At 37.1% G+C, this 26,033-nt stretch overlaps 1 protein-coding gene across 1 annotated transcript; it reads left to right on the top strand.

Annotated features, from left to right (window-relative positions):
• Nucleotides 1–1,083: 1,083 nt before the first annotated feature.
• LOC129266326 (short transient receptor potential channel 5-like) lies at nt 1,084–25,529 on the top strand. Its single transcript, XM_064103569.1, has 17 exons — nt 1,084–1,355; nt 1,909–2,024; nt 3,506–3,619; nt 4,496–4,702; nt 5,639–5,728; nt 6,820–6,945; nt 13,228–13,415; nt 13,993–14,138; nt 15,303–15,448; nt 16,063–16,682; nt 17,597–17,792; nt 18,616–18,804; nt 19,237–19,299; nt 20,629–20,750; nt 21,306–21,438; nt 22,267–22,541; nt 23,786–25,529. The coding sequence occupies exons 1-17, from the start codon at nt 1,169–1,171 to the stop codon at nt 23,796–23,798; spliced, it is 2,931 nt and encodes a 976-aa protein (XP_063959639.1). The 5' UTR covers nt 1,084–1,168; the 3' UTR covers nt 23,799–25,529.
• The last annotated feature ends 504 nt before the right edge of the window (nt 25,530–26,033 follow it).

Here is a 26,033-nt window from a genome sequence, read left to right as displayed (position 1 = left end):
CTATGCTCATTATTTACCCATGTTATACAGATTAGCCTTGGGGAACCCATTCAGATCTGGATTTCCCCCTAAAGATTTCATAATAGAAATTCAGTTCTACAGAATGTATGGGAGGATGCGATAATATCAATATATATGTGGGACGGTATGCATGTAGGCCTTCATCATAAAAGTCATTGTTCATTCACATGATGTTCATCAAAATAGTTATACGTAATTGGAGTACAGATGGTGGTTGGGGGCTGGGGGCTCTTGCCCTCCCTCCCAAAAAAAATTAATAAAATAAATAAATAAATGAATAAAAATAAAATTGGATTTTGTAATAAAAATTTCAAAATTTTTGTTCGCTCGTTTTGCTCCCTCGAAACACTTTTATAAGTTTTGCGCGATACGCCATATCTAGCCCCCCCCCCCCTTCAAAGGTTTAAGCTCCTTACGGCACTGTTGGAGTAAGTCACTTCAAAAACATGAAACGTACTTATAGGCTTATATTTATGTTTTACACTATATTTGGGAGGGGAGAGGAGTGTGTAGTGTTTGAGGATGTGGGTTTGTGTGTGTGTCCCTTTGAGAGAGCGGGGGGGGGGATGGTGGTGTCCAATCTAGATACTTATAGATGATGAAACGGTGGTATAAATGTGTTGATGAAAACGAAAGGTATTCAATGAGAGGAAGATGCATTTATATAACAGAATATCACTGATTAAAGATAGAAAGAGAGTGATGGGGAAGAAAGAGAGGAGAGAGAGGGGGATAGGGTTGACTAATTATTCTTTGATAATTCCATTATTTAGTGTTTATTCATTATTGTTAATTTTTAATGGAGTGCAACGAGCATTATTTTTTAATCTTTCAGCTTTTGATAGCTAGCGACGAATATTTATTGAATATAGAAATCAACATCAATAGTTACAAAATGGTATTTATTTGAATATATGAATCAACATCAACGGTTACTAACTGATTACAGATACGAACCTACAAATAATGGGGGGGGGGGATTACATACACAAAGCAACCGGGAGTGAAACATTATTAGAATTAGGTACTCGAATCAAACATCTCCCAATTTCGTGATTGCTCTCAACAGCTGCAGATCTTCACCAGACAAGACAAGATCCATCATAAAAGGCTAGTCCTGGACTAGCCGCACAAAAATCCAAGCAAAATGGGGGAGGATGATACAGAAGTAGACCTAACTCCGCAGGAACAGTTCTTCTTGGCTGCATCGAAAGGCGACGTCGCGGCCATCACCCTTCTGATCGATGGCCGCCCTGAGAATGGTGTCGACATCAACGCTAAGGATGAAAGTGGAATGAGTGCTTTGAATCTAGCAGTGTCGGAAGGCTATCTAGGTGAATATACTTTTTTCTTTCTCCTCTGAGATTTGCGTCCACACACGTAGTTGCCTATGTAGAAAAATTGGTCTCAGGGCAGGCTCTTGTTCAAAATTGCGACTCATCCAACATCTATACACCCAGGGCAATCCTTAGCATGCTTGAAATGGAGATCCCTTTCAAATTTTGACATGGTTAGGACCTATGTTTTCTTTGGTTGTTCCTAAAGTTTGACATTGTATGGATTTTTCACAACTTTTTATTCCCGTTTGCATTTCAATCTCTTTATATCGCCAAGTCAAAGCTTGATCTGTGTGTAGAGAATTATGTAAAGGTGCTGATGGAACTTTAGATTGCATTGAGGAAGCCGCGTTTCTTTACCGGAGTAATATAACGCTCATGACGCCAATCGCGTAAAATACACGAAAGTGTAATGGGTCGGGAATTTTCTTGAGGGGGAAGGGGATAAACACCGTGGATTGAACACTTGAGATTTATTGATGGATCTGCCACAGCCAGCTTCGTACCATCGATATTAATTGGTTATTGTTGTTTTGTATCTTCATTGAAGCTGTGATGTATCCTTTGTTGGAGGCGAACGTACATATTGGTGACGCCATGTTGAGAGCGGTCGATGCCGACTTCCACGAGGCCGTGCGAGTCCTATTACAATTCGCTGATGAAAAGGTCAGCTATTGACATCTTTCTCCTTTTCCTTACCAAGACCTCCCTTTCTCTCATCCTCTTTTATCTCACTCCACCCCCCCCCTTCCTCTTCCTCTCTCCCTACTACTACGCTGTAAAAAAAATCTGAATCAGTAGTTAACACTTAATGTATATAAGTAGAATTAATAATTTGTAATTATTTTCGTTTTTTTAAGGTAGTTTTAACTTATCTTTTAATTCACTTGATTTACTTGATTTATTTGGGTTCAATACACATTTAAGGAAATTCACGTATTGCTAGCTTGCTTCGATTGAGTATATCTAACTCAATTAGGCAATGATGATTATTACTTATAAAATCATGTTGAATGTACTTATATTTTTCAATTAACGCCTTATTTAAATAATGCATGAATATTCATTAGAGCAAGTAAATGTTTTTTTTTAATAACTATCATATCTATTTGTGTTTGAAATTGTTTTGGATAAGGGTGTGCTAACTATTTTATTCTTTTGTGGAATCAAAGAAAGAGCAACATTAAATAGTCATTTAGCGGAAAATTTCAGATTTATTTTTAGGTTTTCGGAAAATGCTTATATTATTCTCACTGTTTTATTTGTAAGAATGAAACGATCGCGTATAAATATCAATGTCAGTACCTATAAATGTACAGGTAAGTGACAATGCACAACGTCTAATATTTGAATAAAAGATGTCTAAGATGAAAATGATGCTACTAAAAGTGGGACGTTGGGGGGCGGACTTTCGAATCACGAAAGTCCACTTCCCCCATTTGATTTTTTTTCAAATATTTTAGTGATTGCTTTACTTAATTGAATTAAGTTATTGTAACTTAATTTTCTTGAGTAAAATGGATGCAAAGAAAATAGATAAATTTTACTTAAAACTGCCAAACTCATAAATACTTGAAAAAATTTAGGCAATTTTCTGCCACAATTTCATTGAGTAATTTCAACTAATTTTTTTTACAGTGTACTACCACAACTATTACTATTACTACTAATAATAATTATTATAATAACAATGATAATAATAATTATAATGATAATAATAATGATAATAATAATAATGATGATAATAATGATAATAATAATAATGATGATAATAATGATAATAATAATAATGATGACATTAATGATAGTAAAAATAACTTCATATGTTAACCAGGGTAGCCACTTCATTTCCGAAAACTGTTCTACCAGCGGCCCTGCTTAACATGATATTGCTATCATTACCCATGCCTTAGCACAGCTACCTTTAGTCGGGTGCTCGATAATTCGAGAAATTCCTTCCTACTTGCCGGGTACCCATACACCTCACGTGTGTTGAGTGCAGCACAATGTGGGTGTTTCTTGCTGAAGGAAAACACGGGGTAGTAATACATCTTTAAAGCGCTTAAGATATTGTTAAGACATTATAAAGTGCGATTATGAAAACAGAATACTACCATTATCAATAATATTTTACCTTTTTGAACTAGGATGAGAGTGGGCGGATGGCAATAATCAATTGCAGATGCGAATCAAGCGATATTCACCCAGATGTGACACCAATTATTAGGGCGGCACAGCTCAATAGCTTCGCAATCGTGAAGGTAGGCCTAATCCAGGATGATGATGATGATGATGATAATGATCATAATGATGATGATGATGATGATAATGATGATGATGATGATAATGATGGTGATGATGATGATAATGATGATGGTGATGATGATGATGATGATAATGATGATGATGATGATGGTGATGATGATAATGATGATGGTGATGATGATGATGGTGATGATGATAATGGTGATAATGATGATGATGATGATGATCATGATCATGATGACAATGTGGTTCCATATGACATTTCCTCCGGCGACAATTGATCCGCTCTAAATTCGACACACTAATCGAATGCCCAACTTCAACCTTTAGTTTAACACTATACCCTACCCTAAACGTAACATTAAAAAATATTACAACCCCCACCCTGTCCATAACCCTACACCTTAGTCTAAGATATTCTTATATGAAATTAAGCTCATAGAAATTGTCGTATGAGCAAATGATTTTTGAGATAACGATAATGATCATCGACATGTTTGATAAAGAGATGATGAAGTGGATGGTGAAGATTTCGATAGTGATTACGACGACGATGTTGATGATCATGGCAATGCCTAATGGATGGTTATGATAATGCTGATTCTTTTACCAGCCAAAAGATGATGAAGGTATTGGATTGTTATCTAATGATAACAGCGAATATAAGAAATGTCAAATTGATAAATTTGGATAATAAATGATAAAGTCATACTGAACGTCGTGTTCAACTGTTGAGTGAAAGGAAGAATGTTTAAAAATGACAAGAGCGAAAATTAAAATGAAAATTATGTAAGGATTTGCTTGTTTCTTTTTGTTATTGATACCAAGACTGATATTGGTCAACATAATATATAAACACTTTCTTTTCGTAGATGCTGTTGGAAGCGGATCTCTTGATCCCAGAGCTACAAGATGATGCCTTCACGGAGATGGCAGTTGATGATCTCCAGCGGTCCGTGGGAACCCTTGAGGTCTACGGGGGTTTGGCAAGCGAGGCTTACGTATGCCTAGCAAGCACCGATCCGATCGACAGAGCGTTTACACTTTGTGGGACTATGAAACGGATAGCACTTCTGGAGGTAACCGATCGCCTATGTTATCAAAAACCCTTTATGCTCTCCGTTATATTTGATCATGTTTACCCTACCATAATTTTAATTTGCCATGGTTTAAATCACAATTTAGTTCCAGAGGGGATTCCCAATACAAGCTTTGCTTTTTAACAGGTCCCTCATTTTCATTTTCATGTGTTAACTATGACCTGTAATTTTAGATTATTTAATTATCGAAATGTGTTTTGAAACTTCGACTTTCTTATTTACCGATCACTTGTATATTTTTTTTCATATATTATGACGTTTTATTCTGCTTAATATATTATGTATGTATATGTTTGTTGTTATTTTCATTATCTGAAAATGAAAATAAGATAAATTGAATTGAATCCTATGGTGGGGGTTTCATAAACTTTTTCGTAACATAAAAAGCGACTTTAAGAACGACTGTAGATCATTTCTTGTGGTAAATATTATTCACGTAAATATGCCTAAATGTTCATTGACGATGGTTCAGCGCGCAAGATGCGTTCATCAGCCATTCTTAAAGTCGCTCTTTGAATTTGAATTTGAAGAGGTATTTATCAGAAATCACATGACATGGCAGCCCAAAGCTGAATTGAGTGAAATTTACATCGTATAATTTATGATGATGATGATGATTATGATCATGATGATTATGATGATAATGATGATGATTATGATGGTGATGATGATAAGAATGATGACATGGATGATGAGGAAGAAGGAAGCTGATGAGGGTGGTGATGACGATGAAGGAGGAAAAAAGCTACCGGTGATGCTGTTATCAAAATCATGGTAATGTTTACGAATTTCGATGATTATAATGAGAAATAACACGATGCTGGATATGAATGGTGATTTTATTTTGCATTTACTCATTAAACTCTTACGATTCTTGTTAAACATACTCTGATATGATACATTCATTTTTATCAGGTGGAATTCAAAGTTCGATATCTAGAACTTGCCGATAGAATGGAGAAGTTGGCTGCCGAACTCGTTTCATATGCCAGAGATTCTGAGGAGGTAATTTTATCAATTGTATTCTTCATTTTCAGTTGCCTCTTTATAATCAAATGAAGGAAGGTAGCAAAGTTATCGCATAGACGACTCTTAAACAATGACATTATGCCTGGTCATTATAGTATTTTAAGTATCTTTTGTTTAACCATTGGCCACTCCTAAGAAATTATATTTTGAATTTCGTAACAAAAATTGATGAAATTAAAAAGGAAGTAATACCAATATGTGTAAATTATATGATAAATATGAAATACATAAATATACTAGCACACGTGATATACATGAACAGAGTTGTACGATAATTGCCCACTTAATTGAAAATTAATACCTCCTATTTTATCGTCTGTCATCTTGAATTTCCCAAAGGACATGATATTATCATGCTTGGACCATGTAGGCAGGAGAGTGTTACGTAACTGACCTCAATTTTCGTTTGGGTCAACACCAATATTTGACATCAGTTTGATATCATGGGGTACTTATTTATTAAGTGCTATTAAAAAGCCGCCAGCAACAAATCATTGATTGGGATATCACGAATGTCAACATGGGGGAATCAATAGTTGTTGAATTCTAAATAATTTCGAAACTAATCGACGATCTGTTGTGAACTATGGTAAAAATTTAAAAGAAAGAAAAATAGGGTGGTGACAAGCATTCCTTTTCATGGGAGGGAGAAACATGCCAAATTAGCTGGTACGATGAGAAGACAGAGCTTCTAACGACAGTTTGAGTTCACGAAGCGGGAGTGGATTGGGGTATCGGCACCCTTTCCAGACAATTAACTGGTCGGGGCCTTTTCTCGAAAGGGTTGGTGGAGAAAGGAAAAAAAAGGGAGTCAAATCATAAAACACTTTTGAGCAAAAGGGGGGGGGGGGTTAACGAAAAGCTGGGTTGAGTAGTTTTCTGAACCAGTCCTTTCCAAGTTCATATCAAATACAGGAGACAAGATGAGAGTTTGCATATTTGTTGATTTTTAAACAAATTTGGATAATTAATGAAGTTAATAATTTTAGAACCCCCCCCCCCCCCTTGAAACCAATACACACACATATTCAACTAGAGAGATTTTTATGACATGTTGGTTTACACAGATCACAACAGTCCTTACATTCCAAGAAACGACTAGGTCTGGTACATCGAATGGGGGCGCTGTTAATCAGCGCCATATTGGTACACTCCCGAAGGTTACACAAGCTATTCAGTATGAACAGAGAAAGGTAAGCTATCTAGAGTTAGAGTTCGATGGATACAGAGCAGACAATGAGTTACATCTTGTTTTAAATTTTGATAATTGATAAGTTAGCAAATAGATTTTCCATCACTTTTAAAATAATTTTATTGCTAAAGTTTTGTTTTAAATGGGATCACAGTTTGTAAACTGTGAATGCACACTATTCTTTCCAGCATAAAATACTGATAATTAATTATATACTGGTCTATGACATGAAAGTCTTGTAAGACATGGGCAATCATAATAAATAAATCTCGAAATTTGAGTAGCGACTGAGGGCCCAGGAAAATCGCTCCACTGTAGAGATTTTTGTTTTAATTCAAATTAGACACTCAACATTTTTGCTGATTTTCCCCCTGACCTGTAGTAAACATCACAGTAATACTCGGTGTGTCCATCGGGCAAAACTCAATGTGTAATCATATTCACATTGCTATTTATTTCTGATATTTATACAGGTTGTCACATATAACCAAATTGGTGGTCTTACAAATGGCCCTGATAACAAGAAAGTATAACAAATACTACTACTAATAATAATAATAACAATAAGCAAGTAATAAACAAGATATAATAGAGTAATAAGCAATATGTACAGGCAGAAAAATGTTATAAGAAAAATTATGGGTATCCCTGGGAATCATGTTCCTTTCATAAACAACTTTGACGATTTGATTCAAATTTGTGAATTTAGATTTTGAAGTTAGAACATAAAACAACACAAAAAAAGTAGAACAAAAAATTAGCATATATGTGAGAGAATAATTATCAGTCAACGCTTATACCAATATACAGATATTGACTGATGGGGTGTGTAATATAAACATTATTTTGATCGCAATATTTATATTTTCCCCGAGGGGTTATATTTTCCCGAAGCGCGCAGGGAAAATATAAATCCTTTAAGCGGTCCAAATAACTTTTTTACACACCCCATCAGACAATATTTGTTTTATTAGATAACCTTGACATTGGCGGAAATCCCAGGGGCTACAGGGGGGACGTGTCCCCCCTACTTAAAATAATATGGGGACACAATATCAAATGTCCTCCTATTATTTTTGGTCTTTTATAATGGTGAGAAATACATCATTCAAAATCGAAATAAAACATGTATTTTAGGACGAGATGAACTTACTTTTGGGATGATACCCTTTTTTTTTCATTGTCAAATTTATTTTTGTCGAAATGACCTCAAATTTGGGGTGATAACCTTTTTATTATTTTTTTTTTTTGCTTCTCACATTTTCCATTCCCCCCCCCCCACCTTTTAGGAGAGATTTCCGCCCCTGAGCCTTGAAGATAGATCTAAAGTTAGGTCTACGATGCATGCAGTAGATCAAGACTTGTTAATGATATGCCACAGTGACTGATGGAACTGTTATAGATCTAAGTAACGTTATTCTAACGTTAGGTACAGTGAATGACCCTTTTCTAATTAAAATCAAATGTTTAACGTTGGGCCTAGATCTAAGGTAGAGTCCGGTCCAGTAGACCCCAAGGCAGATCGATGTTGAGCCATGTCCATGATCATGTACAGATTCTGATCTAGCTTGCGGATGAGATAAAACATTACTAGATCTATATAGCTCTGTCAGACTAGGTTGCGGCTGTAAATGGTGGTGGTCCTGATCTTTCTGTTGTCGAACCAGGTCCAGAACCAAACATAATGTTTCGTTAGCACCAACTCACGTTGTCGTTAGCAAGATTTAACGTTTTTCTCAAACTTTTAGACTCTAGCCTTTGGCCCAGATTTAGATATAACACGTTAAAAATTTAGCCATAACTTATAAATCTAACTCAGGGCTTGGCTTAAATCTAAATCTACTTACCCAATTTTATCGTCCAACAGCTGATCGTATTCCTCGTTGCTCATCAGACATCACCACACAAATCTTTGACGTTAGACCAAATCCAAAGAGTTAAAACTAAGCTAAGCTTCGGTCTCTATATAGTATTGGATAAATTTCGTTGGCTCCACTCACCAATGCATATCCAGAAATTGTTAAATAAATTCCAAGAATTTCGGAAACGACGGTTCCTGTCTACACATATCTAGGCTCCATTTAGTAACCGAAGAAGGCCTAACGTTAGATCTAACGTTAAACCTTACTCGTAGTAGGCTCCTATCGTCGTCGGACTCGGAATCACTTAAATTCCGCAGTCCGTTTCGAAAATTGATTAGTTCCAGTTGATATCGAGTGTTGGTCGATTGCAAACGATCGCTACTTTAGTCCCACATATGTTATTGCCATGTAATTGGTTACATCTAATCCACATGAGGGTGCCATACACGTATAAATACATATTCATGGAAGGCTGGTATTCATGAAAGGTGGACCGGCTGGGCAAATACACTGATTTCTATCATATCACGTGACGCGCTATGGACCAATCGCGCTTGGCTATCTGTCTTGGCTATCTAATATTGATCTCTATGTACATATTTACATTCTTTTCACTACAACTAGATCGCTTACGAGACCACTGAAAATTAATACATTTGCATGAACCATGTCTAAAAGAAAAAAATATATAAATAGTGGTTTCCTTTAAAATGTGAATATGCAAATATATCCTTGGAACTAACCTTTAGTACATCACCACACAAATCTTTGACGTTAGACCAAATCCAAAGAGTTAAAACTAAGCTAAGCTTCGGTCTCTATATAGTATTGGATAAATTTCGTTGGCTCCACTCACCAATGCATATCCAGAAATTGTTAAATAAATTCCAAGAATTTCGGAAACGACGGTTCCTGTCTACACATATCTAGGCTCCATTTAGTAACCGAAGAAGGCCTAACGTTAGATCTAACGTTAAACCTTAATCGTAGTAGGCTCATATCGTCGTCGGACTCGGAATCACTTAAATTCCGCAGTCTGTTTCGAAAAATGATTGATTCCAGTTGATATCGAGTGTTGGTCGATTGCAAACGATCGCTACTTTAGGCCCACATATGTTATCATATGGAAAAGTTTGGGGTGGACAGTCAGACTGCAGGTCCCAAGAAAGTGGCTTCTTTCATCCAAGTGATATTCATGACTTGAGATGTTTTGCATATTTAATGAGCTTGATGCGGACCAAAACACCTCTTTTCATTCGGTCATTGCTGCTCTAATTGTGCATCAAATTTCATGAATTTGGTACCATTGTAAAGAAGAAGAATCATTCTTTCAGGTCATGTGTTTGGATTTATTCATAGATTTTGTAATATAGGTTAAAATTTTGATCTAGAATATGCTACAAAATAAATATTTTCACCTGACAAAAGCTGCTATTTTCACACTTTATTTGTGTTTGAGCCCAAATGATTTTTATATCATGATAAAGCTGAATATGTATGCTTTAAAATGATATAGGTTTCAAAATAAGAATTGGTTTAATCGGGTCAAGATCACACTTTTCATTTGCCAAGTACATAAAGCAGCTTGAAAACAAGAATACTGCACTCTGATTGGTCAAAGAGACCGCACACTGGCAAATTCCAACGGTTCCAGTGCCTGGGTTCGTGGGAAGGTCACACTTCCCATGTGGTAATCTCCTCAAATACCCCGCGCCTGTTGTTCTGTGAATCTTATCCAGCCAATCAGAACTCTGGATTTCATGCAAGTACAAAATTTCAGAAATCTCGTATTGTACCTTGGTGGGAAAAGTGTGATCTTGACCCGATTAAAAGGTGCTGCATATCAAGAGTGGCATTGTGAGAAAGTACAGAAGTTCAGCTTTATGTTGATATAAATATCATTGAGGCTCAAAATAAAAAGTTTTGCACAATTTGCAAAAGAAAACAGAGGAAGAAAATTCAGTTTTGAGGCACATTTTCAGGCCAGAAATTTACTTATTTAACAAAATATTGTATACAAAATAAATGACCAATATGAAAGAGTAACTTTTACTCTATCTGATGGTGCAATAATATTTCATTTAACTTGAGGTTAAAACAGGTAAATTCTTAGAGAAAGAAAATCTCACGAATCACGAGATTTTGCAAGGAGTAGGATTCAGCCACGAGATGATTTGGATGAATCTGGCCTTTTTGCTCATTAGCATAGGGACCTGCGGTCTGACTGTGGAAATTCGCATTTGCTCAAAATGACCGGGTTCCGCGGGTCACCGACGTACGCCGCCCGCTTCATGAATTATTCATGAGCTCTCTGGTCCAATGCGCACGCCAGCTTACGAAACTACGATACGGACGCGTCCATTATGGAAAATGGGTAAATTATCGTAAAATCTACATGCATACAGAACACTGTAGGCTTGATGTTTATGGCATTTTCTTTCGGTTTTTTTTTATAGTGGGCAGATTTACATGTAAATACAAAAGTTGTTTATGTTGTTTCTGCATATTGTTATGTGAACGTCCTGTCAAGCTGGAATCCCCCCGTAGACACAAATGGTGCTATCCAACCTCTCTTTGTACAGTTATGAGAATGGGCGATCCTGAGCCGACATTGTAGAAAAAAGCACAATTCCCCTCGTTCTGTTCTTAACAATACATATAAATGAAAGTTTCAGACTCTTTGCAGTCTTATGTCACTAGATCAAAATCCAATTTAGCTAAATACCCGAAGTAAACCTCAAATGTTGTCTGATTTTCCGAGAATGTCAGGCCGCGCTACATGTAAAATCCACCATGATGAAACTCAGACGTCTTGATACGTCATGACCCGGTATGCTAATGAGGGCAGAGATCGCACTGACGGCTGATTGGGTGAACAAATGAAGGGGTCTTAGTTTTTCTTCATTTCCGTAGACAATTTTTAACCAATCAGCATCATTCTTACATGTATTGTAGAGAAATATATTCTGCACAGATTGGCGGGAAACCGGCTTTCGTACGATGTTTGGTTCATGAGATACAGTCTTTGACAGACCGTCCCACCTCGACACAGCGTGTGCAAACAGGGAAATTTACGTGTAATAATACGCAAATCTGGTGTGGGAGAAGCTCAAACATGTGTTTTATAAACAGCAATTCCGTGGAGCCTGAATCTCTAATTTCTTTAAAATTTGGTATTATCATAAAAAAAGGTGTAGAAAATAGATTTCCACTCAACCGAGCTTCGTAGGAATTTTACTTTTGAGTCAATTCACATTTCGGCCCCATTACAACATAATTTCGTATCTAGAGTGCCATAGCTTCTGTACACGTACGCGCGTTCGGTCGCTGCTCGGGAGCAAATGCGACTACTTTTCCATATGTCCATGTAATTGGTAACATCTAATCCACATGAGGGTACCATACACGTATAAATACATATTCATGGAAGGCTGGTATTCATGAAAGGTGGACCGGCTGGGCAAATACACTGATTTCGATCATATCACGTGACGCGCTATGGACCAATCGCGCTTGGCTATCTGTCTTGGCTATCTAATATTGATCTCTATGTACATATTTACATTCTTTTCACTACAACTAGATCGCTTACGAGACCACTGAAAATTAATACATTTGCATGAACCATGTCTAAAAGAAAAAAAATATAAATAGTGGTTTCCTTTAAAATGTGAATATGCAAATATATCCTTGGAACTAACCTTTAGTACTCATCTGCAGATAATATAGATTTCAGATTGTGTCAAAATAAAAAAATTCCAAATTTTACAAACTGAATAGATCTGATACAGGGTTCGTCTTGACATTGTAAACGCATTATGGACCCTCACAGTATGGAGGTGTCAGGGCATATAGTGTCGAATCATTTTTACATTTTCTTTATTTGAGCAATTTAAAAACGTGACTCTTCACAAAGTCCACTTTGTGTTTCAATTATTAACAATTTGAACATATTTTGTAACACTATGTTATTTCCAGCAAGGGTGAAACCTGTATTCATCCTGTGAAAAATCCATTATATTGAGCACGTGATGATCTCTGATTGTAGATTGCTACACTTTTATTAAAACTGAAGACAACCTGGGTCCCGTAACACAAAGGTTAGCGATTAATCGTACGCTTGCTTTTCACGATGGACTATACATTGTAGTTAATGGAATCAATCGTAGAAAAATGTTCTAATACGATCATTGATAAGCTCTGTGTTACCGGTTCCTGGTGAGCGTTTCATCAATACTTTTGTCCGACAGGCTGTCAGATCTGACAACTTTTCTTGGTTTTAATAAGCTGAGAAGCACTATTGTAACTGTCAGATAAAATGGGACCTGTTGGATAAAACGTCCTACAAGTCCTCTCATGAAACGCTCCCCTGATATATTGTATTGATTATGACGTCATGTGCTTTATATATTACGTCACAGTTTGTTGCGCATCCAAACTGCCAGCAATCGGTATCGGCGCAGTTCTACCGCCATCTCGCCCACCTCCGCGATAAACCAGCCATCTTTAACCTGCTAGCTTTCATCGGTCTTGTCTTGGCGTTCCCATTCGTATCCATCCTCTACAAGCTTTCTGTCTCCAAAAAGATTCGCAAGCTCGTCAGAACTCCGTAAGATATTTGATTTGTTCGGTTGAGCATGCTTTTCAGGAACCTTCTTTACTTAGGTATTTTCTTTTTTTTTCATTTCTCGGTCATTATTTCGGAAGGAGCGACCAGATAGCAAAAGTATCCCCCCTTCTGGTATTTTTTTTCCTGTTTTTTTCCTCCCTGCTATCATTTTTATCTGGGATATGTTTACATTTTATACATTTAGAGAAAAATGTAGGTTCTTTTGATTATTATACATCCATACAATGGGAAATGCGAATGATGCTACAATAAAAATAACGATATTGATGATAATAATAGCAATAATAATATTAATAATGATAATAATAATAATAATGCTGATGATGATGATGACAATAATAATAACAGTAATAATATTGATAGTCATGATGATGATGATGATGATGATGATGATGATAATAATGATAATCATAACAATGGTAATCATAATAACATAATAACTATAGCTTGAAACTGGAAAACTTGAATTATTTTTCAGTTAGTTTATTTTTCATTTATTTTTCATAAGTCAAAGATGTCATCAGCGAACTTCTTATTTTTTCCCACTTGTATCTAGCTACGTGAAGTTTGTTATGCAGGCAGGAGCAGACTTCACGTTACTCTCCATTCTAATGAACATAGATACATCGTCTCATCTGATCAACGTTTACTTGACCCGGAACCAGTATATTCTTCATATCTTTCTCCTATTATTCGTGCTTGGTGAGTATGATACGAACCTGTAGACACACACAGACCCACCCATACTCGCTTTCAAACACCCATCCCTTCAAGGAATCCCACACGTATTCACACATTCGCTCCATGAGCCTCAGTGAACCACCATTGACACAATCACGCTCCTCTCTGTTCCTCACACACACACACAAACACTCCCTCTATACACATACGCACCTAGCCACACAAACCCACCCTCATGTGTCGAACACACCTTAACCCACACCAATTTACGTAAACACGCCCCTCTATGGACCTCAAAGCCCTCGGCCCGCACCCCATGCACGCATCCACTCCAAGAAACTCACACACCTTAACCCACACTCGCCAACCCACATCACTCGTACACACTCCCCTCCTTGTACCTCACACACATCAACACACACCCATAACACACGCATCCTCATACACATCACACGCGCGCACACTCACACATCCACATCCTCTCATTTTCTTAAAGAAGTTCATTCCCATATGAATTACATAATTATTTCACCGTTCCTGTATTCCTGATCAGATCATTGGGTGATTTCAAGTTTAGTGTTGACCTTTTGGTGTTGGTGTTAGGTCAATTTTTACACGATTATAACACCAAACATTAAATGAAGATGGTCCCGAAAAGTCACTTACTCGTTGTTGAGATTTCAGTAATGTGATCTGGATCAGTTTACAAACTCTGAATAAGTTTTGGAGCTTGGGAAAGCAATCCAAATTTCAACTTCAACACCAAGGCCAACGCCGGGCTTGAAATCACCCACTGTGTACTAACTACCACGTACTTTGTCACTGTCTGTATCCCAGTCTTATCTTGATGTCTGATTTGTGTAAACTCCCCCTTGCCCCATTGAATTGAATTCATTGAATAGAATTCGGGAAATGAGTTGCTCAACATGGTTCATGAGGAAAACGTGGACACCCATCTTCAACCCAGTTGTCCGTCTCATTGTTTTAGGCAGTCAAAACGTAGCGTACTATAAGGATTTCATAATGTCCTTTATTTTCTCTTCATCGGAAACTTTTCATGTTTTTCTTATTATTTTAGTTATTTTTCACTACTTCAAATATCAAAGCGAGCGCAATTTCCTAAACTGTATTTGGATTTTAAAAAAGAATGCACAACTACCTATTTTTATTTATTATGATTTTTAGGGATAGCTTGGAAGGAGGTTCAACTGGCATATCTATGGGGGATCAAGAAGATTACGTCATCCTTCACGCATCTCAGAGACACGTTGATTTCAGTCCTGCTCTTTGCCTACTTCGTACTGACATTCGTTAGTATTTATCAAGAAATGGTAAGTTTGCACAGTCGGACGATACCTGTACAAAAGTACCCACTAACTGTGCGTTGAATCTTTACGTGGTCTATACCCACTCGGTCTAATTCTTTTTTTTCTTCACTAAAACACATTTTTATTCATAAGTAATCATACATATAGTTGGTTCACAATGTGTACAGATGGAATAAAATCTGATGCATAATTGCAAATATGCAATGTCATTAAATTGGTATGAAAGTACAATTTAATCTTTAAAATTTGATTTTATCGAAAAAAGAAAATACGCTATAGATCAACATCCAACTGTCCAATGGCAAAATGGCTACTATTCAACGGGGGCACTGGTACATACTGGTACATGTGTGGTATTACAAAGTCTTTAAGTTATTACGTTAAGGTGTTCATTTGTTTTTGTTTAAATTCTTGGGTAGAATAAGTGAAATTATATTTTCGAGCAAGCAAAGATGATATAATATCTTATGTGTATGGATGATTTTTGCAATTAGGGTACATAGAGAGAGATCCCGAAGGGAAAAAATGTAAAGGTGTGAAACATTAATCGATTTTTTTTATTATTATCATTATTATTTATTCGCTACGCCTCTCATCTTCTTATCCTCGATGCACAGGGGACATGCATAGCTAATCCGTATGTACGATCTCTTCGCCAATCAGTCAACGAAACACCAACCATAGAACCGGAAGCTATTCAAGTCCTTGATGACTTCACTGTAAAAGTCAAAGACATCACCAGATTCAAACTCCAAGACATGTCAATCGTCCTCAGTGACCAATCACAGGAGGTCGTTGACACCATCATCCGCGACATCATTGACGATCTCGGTTGCGGCTGCACGACATCGACTGCCTTGCCGATGGCTCCAGGAGAAGTGAACTTATCGGAAACGCAGCCAACTGCACTTCCACACTGCGAATCCTCTTTCTTGTCCAGGGAATGGAACGACCCATCCCTGATCGGCAATGCCATATTCAGTGTGGTCACGGTGCTCACATTCTCGAGAATGATGTCATACCTGATTGCCAATGAGTACCTTGGCCAGCTGGTCATCTCTGTAAGTGACATGGTGAAAGGGACATCGACTTTCTTCATCGTCGTCATCGGTGTCATCATTTCTTTCTCCTCTGCGATGACCTTTAACTATAACATCTACAGCGAGGAGGATGGAGAGAGATGCAAGGCGAATCCCGCCGGCGATGGCTGCGGCCAACAAATTTACTTCTATAAAAAGTAAGAATTAATTCAGTTTCATATAACTTACTTCTATAAAAAGTAAGAATTCATTCAATTTATACAAATCTTCCAAACCTCTTTTCTGAACAATGACGTGTATTCGAATAAAAATTTATTTATGTTTGGTTGTCCTGAGGCTCAATACTCTACTTTAAACCGTTATATTCTTCACGCTAAATATTTTATTTTTTCGTCACATTGTAAGAGCGATCGGTTGTTTTTTTTTTTAGCTCTTTTAAGAACGTATTGAAAAGCTATTATGAAATTGAAAGGGTTCTCAGTAAAAAAACATAATTTTGTTTAATCATTAGATAATGGTACACATGTACAGTAGTTGTAGACATGTTCGCTTCGTGATTTTTCTGTAAACTGAATTGCTTTCGTGTTTGATTTTGAATAAAATCTTTCCATTCCATGAAGAAAAAAAAAAATCATTCAGTTTCAAAGGCTATTGTATCACCTAACAACCACACTTGAAAGATGGTACCACACTGGTTTCCACAGTGTGTTCACATTGTGAAACTGTTCTGAGCGCTTTACAGATATATCGTTACCCCCCCCCCCCCTCAGTCATCGGATCCTGGATGCCCGCATACAATGTATGCACCTTCTCCACTCCCTGCATTCCAACAAGAGTTCCAAGACCAAATTGCTAGGCATACTACATAGGCTTTCGCATCCTACCAGGTACCCATTTGATACCTGGGTGGAGAGTGGCAAATTGTGGATTGACGCCTTGCCAAAGGACGCTACGCCATGGTGGGATTCGAACACACGACCCTCTGGAACCGCTACACCACGACGCTACCACCGTATTGTAGGTGTAACTTTGATTACAGTGGTTTGTGTATGTTGTTGTTGTTGTTGAGTCAGTGGATTTGTCTTCAAATATATCCCTTCTCCTCCTTCAGTCTTGGTCGCAGCATGCTGAGTCTTTACTGGTCACTTTTTGGTCTGATTGACCGGAAGTCCCTTAGCCTTGAGGGGATGCCGGCTGTCATAGAAGGAGCAGGAGGTCTTCTCTACGCTTCGTTTTACATCTTCGCCGTCTTGGTTCTACTCAACGCCCTTATTGCTGTCATGAGTAACGTCTTCAACAAAGTAGAGGTGAGATTGGTTGATTTCTTTGATGATTTTATATTACACGTGAAAAGTGTTCGAACGTAGTATTAGAGATATAATATCTTTGCGTGCCTTAATAATGATAGTCCTTTATTCAAGACTAGTTGGCAGCTGAATTGTACAACCTTTTAGAGATAAAATCACAAGGAAACATAAATAAAGCAATACTACAGAAATAACATCTAATACAAAATACTTAAAAAGCATATAAAACCAATTGATAATACTTTTGTTGTAAAATAACAAAAAAATAACAAAATCAATCAGCAGAATTATATTTCAAATACTTATCATGATTTAAGTTAATTGCATAACGTTCTATGTTCGCTTAATAGAAGAATAACATCCAGAAGGGAATAATTTGTGATATAAAGCAATTGAATTGCAATATCAGTTGGACTATTGTGGATGCCGAATTTCAAATAAGAAACGGGTGAATTTCATAAATCAACTAGATACATAAATACGAAATTAAATTAAAGAAAGTGGATGAGCTAATATAATAACAGCTACAAGCTTATCGAGGATCGATCCTATAAAATAAACTACTGTGCGAATGATATTTTAAAGAAGATTATGTATATTATCGATACTGAAGTGGGAAATGATACGAGAGATGAAGGAATTTTGAAAAGAAATTCCATACATGGCATACCGTAAGTACATTAAAAAATTAATCAGAAGGTCCTCATTTTTTTTCTTGATTCATGATGAATATAAGTGCAATATTTGTGTACATCCGTTTTTACATCGACGCGTGGTTTTAGAAATTCATATTTCATTCTTTTATTCTTATAATTTGCTACAGGAGAATGCCGACATGGAGTGGAAATTTGCCCGAACCAAACTTTGGATGAGTTTCATTGACGATACCATAACGGTCCCACCGCCATTCAATCTGCTGCCGGATTACAGCAACATTAGACGACGGCTTCGGTTGTGCCGGCGGAAGCGTCGTAACCTAAAGAACCAGAAAGAAATAGACCAATGTTCCATAGTAAGGATGATGATAAAATTAGGTTGTTTAGAAATGTCAATAAACAGAGAGCTTTTTTGGGGGAAAATGATACCTGCCTGAACGGCACAATGCCATTTTGTAGGCCTATTGCTGTATGGTACAACTTGGAATTTTCATTCATCCTATTATAATTAATGTTTTATAATTTTCTTGTAATTGGTAAAGCCCTTAGAATATCTAAATATTCTTTCCCTTTTTCGAGGGGAAGTACGGTTTAAAATTCCCTTTTTTCCCTTTTGTCTATTAAACGTCAGTGTGAAGCTCCTTTTCGTTATATTTAAAAAACAAAGGAATATTAATTTATTAACATGTTTGATAAAATAATTTCTACACCGTCCATGTCTATTTATTCAGTTCTCCGAATTTAACTGTTTAATTTTTTTTCTATCTTCCCTTTTTTTCTCCTTTCAGAATATGAATGAATTGCAGCTGAGAAAGAGAACATTTAAACGAGTTGATTTAGCCAATTATCAGGTACGATTGCATTCCCGAAATATACCAGGAACTCGTTTCATAAAACGTGTCCAAATAATAATTTTTAAGTAACATCTTCAAGCTACCGAAATACGTCGTATTTGACTGGCCAATAGTAGACTTGTGATAGAAATTGTGCATTTCATGTCATATAACAAGTCTTTGTAAGACAGCGAGACGTAAATCCAGACCACGGTTCATTGTGTGAGTCCTCTGTGTTCATCATGTACACACACACACACACACACACACACACACACACCCTCTCACACACGGTGTCCCATAATGACTATCACGGTGTCCCATAATGAGTATCACGGTGTGTACCACAGTGTGTACCACAGTGCGTTCATAGTGTGTGGGTCTTGAACACAAAACTTTGAGCATCTCAAGTAGTGTGAATAGCATCGCCACATAGTCCGCAGTGTGATAACACCAACACACACACAGTCGATTGTGACCGCAGTGTAAATTGTTTTCACACTGTTAAACCGGGGGGTGTGTCACAAAGATTTAAGTATGACTAGAGTCATAATTCTTGTAAATATTGTGATTTTTTTTTTCAATAAAAACAGAATTGAAAAAAAAATTAAGTATGACTAGAGTCGCACTTTAATGTCTGTTGCATGCGGTAAAAGGCATGACCGCATTGGTCAGATCATGCCAAGAGGACGCGTCGGCAATCTGTGTGAAACATCCCCCTGGTCATTTTGACAGAGTGAACCACGTCTTCACCTAGTTCAGTTCAATAAATCTTCTATGTGACTCTGTTTTCTTTTCAGCAGGCATATATTGTAGGATGCAGTGGTTTATATTAGTTTGTTTAATTGCAAGACGAAACAGCTAGTATCTGCCATTTCCAGTCATCTCGAGTTTAATTGACCGAACTGTACCAATCAATAATTGTTTGGGATGTAAAAAAGAAGACGCGCCATCACATGTTGAAAATATATCGAGAGTTGCCCGAACTCGGTTTAAACAGCCCCAACCCTACGATTTTAGTATTACCAAAACAAGATAATCCATTATCGGATTTGAATATTTACAGTCGATTTACAATACTAGAAAAACGATATAAAACAATCTCAGTGAATTTGATTATGGGAAGTGATTCGATTTTTATTTGAAATCGTTAAACCCCTATTTAGCCTACTCGCCAAGTTCAGAACAAACATTATCAATCGTAATTAGGTCTAGGCCTAATAGCTCTTGGCTTATTTAGGAAACTTCGATTAGATATTTCTCCAATAGAAATTTGACCATGTTTCGATTTCTTTTACAATGAAAATTAAAAGAAGTTACGTGTGTGTCATATTGTTTTACGCTTAGCGGATCATGCGTCGGCTTGTAGAACGTTTCATTGCTGAGCAGACGGCCCAAGAAGCGAATGCGCAGGGAGACATCACCGTGGCTGACATCCGAAATCTAAGGAACGATGTCGTCTCATTAAGGTATGTAGTCGTTGTCGATTATGGGAAATATCTTCCTTCCGAAGTTTGACGCAGTCATGTTTGAGCGTATATCAAACTATCATCATCATCATCATCTTAGTCATCATCTTTATCATGATAATCATCATTATCATGATAATCATCATTATTATCGTCACCATCATCATCGTCCTCGTCATTGATATCATCACCATTAGTGTCGTCATCGTCTTCGTCATCATTATCATCATCAGCAGCAGCATAACCTTCATCATCATCACCATCATCATTATCATCATCATCATCATCATCATCATCATCATCATTATCATCATTATAATCATCATCACCACAGGGAGTTGGGATTTACTCCCAACTCCCTGATCATCATCATCATCAAAATTACAATTAATATATTAATCATTTTCATCTGCAGTATTGATCATCGGTACAATATCTTAAGTCCTCAAAAAATCCTTTTGCTAATTGCTTTTGGACACCGCACCTTAATTGTTTTATGAATTCAACTTTTAATTGTTTTCTCTGCATTTGGTTAATCGCCATCTTGTATACCAGATACGATACCTTCAAGCAGTTGTGTCAGATGAACGAAGAACTTGACAGCACGAAGCAGCAAAGCACTGATATCAGCGGTCAGTCCTGCCAGGCAAACGAAGTGTTCACACGAACAGACAAGATTAAGGATGAGGTACGGTTCACACGGGCACTCATAACAAGGCAATATACTCTGAAAAATATCCACAAACAGAATATAAGCAAAACATGAGTCTTGTCATAGAAACTAGACTGAAAACGGTATGAAACGAATGGAAATAAGCAATACCCTGTGAATGATACGTGAAGTTGTTTTTATAAAAAAAAATCTGAATGGGGCATGATGGTAGAGTTACATCGCCGACATGGGCGGATCGAGATTTTCCAAAGAGGAGGGGCATTTCCGTTCAGGGAACATTTGACAAGCAACAAAAAAAGGGTTTTTCACACCAAAATTGATAAAATGAAGGTCAATTTGTTCCAGGAAAAATTTGACAAACAGAAAGAAAAGTTCCTCACCTGCTTTAATATGCGTGACATACCCCTTAACCCCTAAATCGGGGGGGGGGGCACGGGCCGGATGTGCCCCCACCTTGATCTGCCACTTTTCGACAAAACCAACCCCAGACCAATACATAATAACGCAAAGTAACGCAATAACTACTGCGTTATTTTGAATGGCATATAGTCGGTCAGATTGATATCGGTTTCATTGGTGTTGCTGTGACATACATAAATCAATGATGATGACCACCAAGAGTGCCCAATGCCCCCGGCCCCCTCAGGTACATTGGCCCACCTCTTCCCCCTTCTTCTCAAAATAACCTATTATTTTCAACCCATGCGTCCGATGATATTTATTCCCTTTTGATGTTTGACCGACTCATGATAAACCGTCATTAAAAGAACATGATACCCTTTATTCCTTACTCATCTTACTTTTCAATTTTTTCTCTTACCTCCCCCCTCCCCCTATTTCAAGGTGGATGATTATAGCTCTCGGCTGGCCGATGTCCAATCAGAACTCACCCAGAAGTTAGAGATCCTTCCCGCCCTTGACGAACTGATGCAGGAGTTGGCGCAGATGCATAAGCTACAGGGGATGCCCAAGAATGTCGGGAAGAAGGTACACGACATCGTAGGCTACTACGAGGAAGTGAAGGAGATCGTGGAGAAGGAGAAGAAGAACCCTCCTAGAACCAGCTCGTTCATACGCTCGATGTTGAACGTAACCACGAAAACGGAGAACGGGGAAAAGTAAGAACAGACCCGTCAAAGAAATTGATGAAAAACAATAGTGAATTCGGTCAGTCAAAAAAATTAATGAGAAAGATTAATGAATTTAATAGGCCAGGCAAAGAAATTGAGGGAAAAAATAATGAATTTAATAGGCCTGTCAAAGAAATATTATAATGAAATAGAATAATACATTTTAGAGAAAAAATAATACTTAATGAGATATAGCACATATAAGGATACAAACACCGCCATCATAAACAACAATAACAACAAAACAAAAGCATTGACTCCTAAAGAAGATAGTATTTTCATACCTTCTGTAGATATCAAAAGAAACACACAATCAATAGTAGTTTCAGGAGTCGTATCAATAATTTTTTTTTTAAAGATATGTGGACGTGATATATTTTTGAAAAAGAATATCATCAAAACGAATGAACACAAAATAGTAGAACTAGGCCTATAGATCAACTTGCATGGACTTTTAAATCAGTCTCACCCCTCCCCGTGAATATCCGTATTGTTCTCTTAGTATAGGTTGCCAATTTCCATAAGCATGATAAGAGGCAAACATTGTTTAGTTGAAGCCAAGACATAATATGTTCCATATTTCCTAAGACATATCACCTCATCCTCCCTAGAGAATCGGTATATCAAAACTAGCCTGAAGTAATACCACGCTAGGTGATTTTCAACTCTGGATTCCACATGTGTTTTGAATCTAGAAATAATTTGTGAAAGGTTTTTTTTTGCTCAGCAAAAAGTTTGTCTCTGGTCTTCGTATAGGTTTTCCCCTGTTTTCTTTTTCATCAGCTTGTTTGGTTTGAATTCATTTCCTGCATGTAGTACAGTATTGGTTGTGATATGTGTTTGATTTTTGTATAGCTGTCTTGCGTGTGGTTTGATAAGAAGTTTAGTTTAGGCGCAACTAAACATAAGTGAAACGCAAGTCCAAACTACCTACCTCTGAATCGCTTAACATCTCTGATAAGATCATTAGACAATTTGACGATGACGTTTAACAAATCCATGATTAAAATGCGTTTGAGTTTTTGTTACGTTCAATTACAGGAATATCTGTTACTGGGCTCTGGAGATGACATAGAATTAATTTAGCTGTACTAATCAATTTATTCATTATGACAAATGTTCTCGTGGAGATATTATCTCTATCGCCCGGTTATATTCACCAATCATCCTTAACTTCTCATGAAAATGTGTGTGCATACTAACATTATTTTCCCCTATTCTTTTGTTTTCAGCACTTGGTTATAGAGGTCGCTCGAGTCTCTTGCCTGGCTTTACTTTTACATGCATGCAGTGGTTTGTCGTTGGCGGCACTTTCCTTTCTCGCTTGGCTTCACGTATCCAATATGATCTGTCCTGCGCTTTCCTTCTACTTTGTTTATGATATTAGCTTCGCTTTGTTAATGAAATATGCATTGTTTTCTTTTTTTTCTATTTTCTTTAATAATCTATCATTGGTCATTTTTCTATTTTGTTTATAATTGTAGCCTCGATATTAGTGAATTGTGCATGCTGTGCACCGTTTTCCCCAGAGGCGGATCCGGGATTTTCCAAAGGGGGACCACATTTTCCCGTATGCAAAATTTGACAAGCAAAAAACTAAATACTCACAAAAAAAGAAGGTCATTTGATCCCGCATAAAATTTGACAAGCAAAAGAGAAAAGAAAAAAAAGTCCTCACTTTATGAACGGCGTAAATCTCAAGGGGGATGGGTACACTTGTGTATTGATGATATATTTGCATAAAAGATGTTGGCTTTGACTCTCAAAAGGGGGGATGCCTCCAACCCCTTGATCCGCCACTGGTTCCCCCTATTTTTATTTGTACTTTTGTAGCTTGTCCTTATTTATGCAATATGCTTTGTTTTTCTAACACGATACCTGTCACATGGCTTACTGCATGTTTCATTGGTTTATTTCCAATTCGTCCAACGGCCAACTCGTCTACTCTCATTTGGTCTACCATCAGTTCGTCCACTATCCACATGATCTAATTTCCAATTCGTCCACTCACCATTTCGTCTAATAACCAGTTGGACCAATTATATAGCCATTTAGTCCATATACCATGTGGTCTAATTAGACTAATTGTAATTGTACAAAGTGAATGAAAATGAAATGGATATTAGACCAGCTGGTTATGAGACGAAACGGTCATAGACGAAATCGTGATTAGACGAAGTGATGATTGGACCAAATGGTTGTTAGACGAAACATTGATGGATGGAACGGCATTAGACTAAATGAAATTATACCATGCGGTGAGTGGACTAGTTGGCGGTAGACGAATTGGCAATTTTCCGTTTAATTTTCCGTATCGCTAACATTCGCTAACATAATTCCTTACAACATGTACAGCGAAGCTAACTAATGTTGACATTACTGCCTCGACAAAAACTTAATGTGTTTTTTTGCAGTATTCCTCAATTCCATCCTTTTCTTGAAATCTCTGTATCACTTTATGTAACATAAGCATGTTTACATGTATATCTTTATAATGTCTCTTTTTTGTATTGACAATCTGATATTATGCCCACATGCAATTCTCTGTACATTTCTTCTTATCGGAATTGAAAATAAATGAATTGAATTATAGTATCACCTTACCATTGATTGTTGGCAATTAAATCTTGGTGGTGATTGTTGTTCGTTTTGTGCTCTCAATAACGATTGAGAGTCAATTTATGTTTCAGTGGAAATCAACAGAGCTATTCTACTCTAATGAATATAATCAGGATTAAGAGTAAAATTCTTCGCATTGACCAAGTCGACCGTTCGGAATGAAACGTTGCAAAAACAATCAGTAATCTTTATTCCGAATTGGAAATTCTGGGCTACCAGCCGTAATTTTATCCTGCTTGTATATACTGTACATTTTTATTTGCAAAAATGTAAATTTTTAATCTTACGGAAATAAAAACAACAACAGTTAAAGTTATGACAATTCAAATAAGTACCGAAATAAATTGTACATTATTCAAATAACTGTTTCAACCTACTCCATTTAAGGTAAGTTCTTTATCAGTTTTAATATACTGTATTTTTTTTTCATAAGCTGAGCAGACTAGGCGATAGGCAGTAGATAAAGGTGGATGAATTATTGCAATTATTGCAGTGGTCGACTCAGGCATGATAAGTTCACATAATCGTAAATATCATGTTCAGTCATGATATCATCTGTCTTCTCATCAGAACTCCTGTGATAAGTGTCGACGGGTCGTGTGGTCCAGTGGTTAGAGCATTGGTCATTGGACATATAATCGCAAGGTTGTGAGTTCGAATCCCCACTCTGCCATTGTCTCCACTTGCGGATAAAAAGGCCCGAGAGCCATCTGTCGTCTATAAGGTCGGCCATTATGACTGATTTACCTAGACGTAAAATGTTTCCTAGGTAATCGGTTACATACCAGCTTTGCGTTTACCAACAAAACGCTGTCCTGTCGAGTTCCTATGGGAGTAATTACCAGAAACAGAAACAGTTTA

Source organism: Lytechinus pictus, chromosome 8 (assembly GCF_037042905.1).
Source record: "Lytechinus pictus isolate F3 Inbred chromosome 8, Lp3.0, whole genome shotgun sequence".
Lineage (NCBI taxonomy): Eukaryota > Metazoa > Echinodermata > Echinoidea > Temnopleuroida > Toxopneustidae > Lytechinus > Lytechinus pictus.
This window is presented reverse-complemented; position numbering and strand designations above follow the sequence as displayed.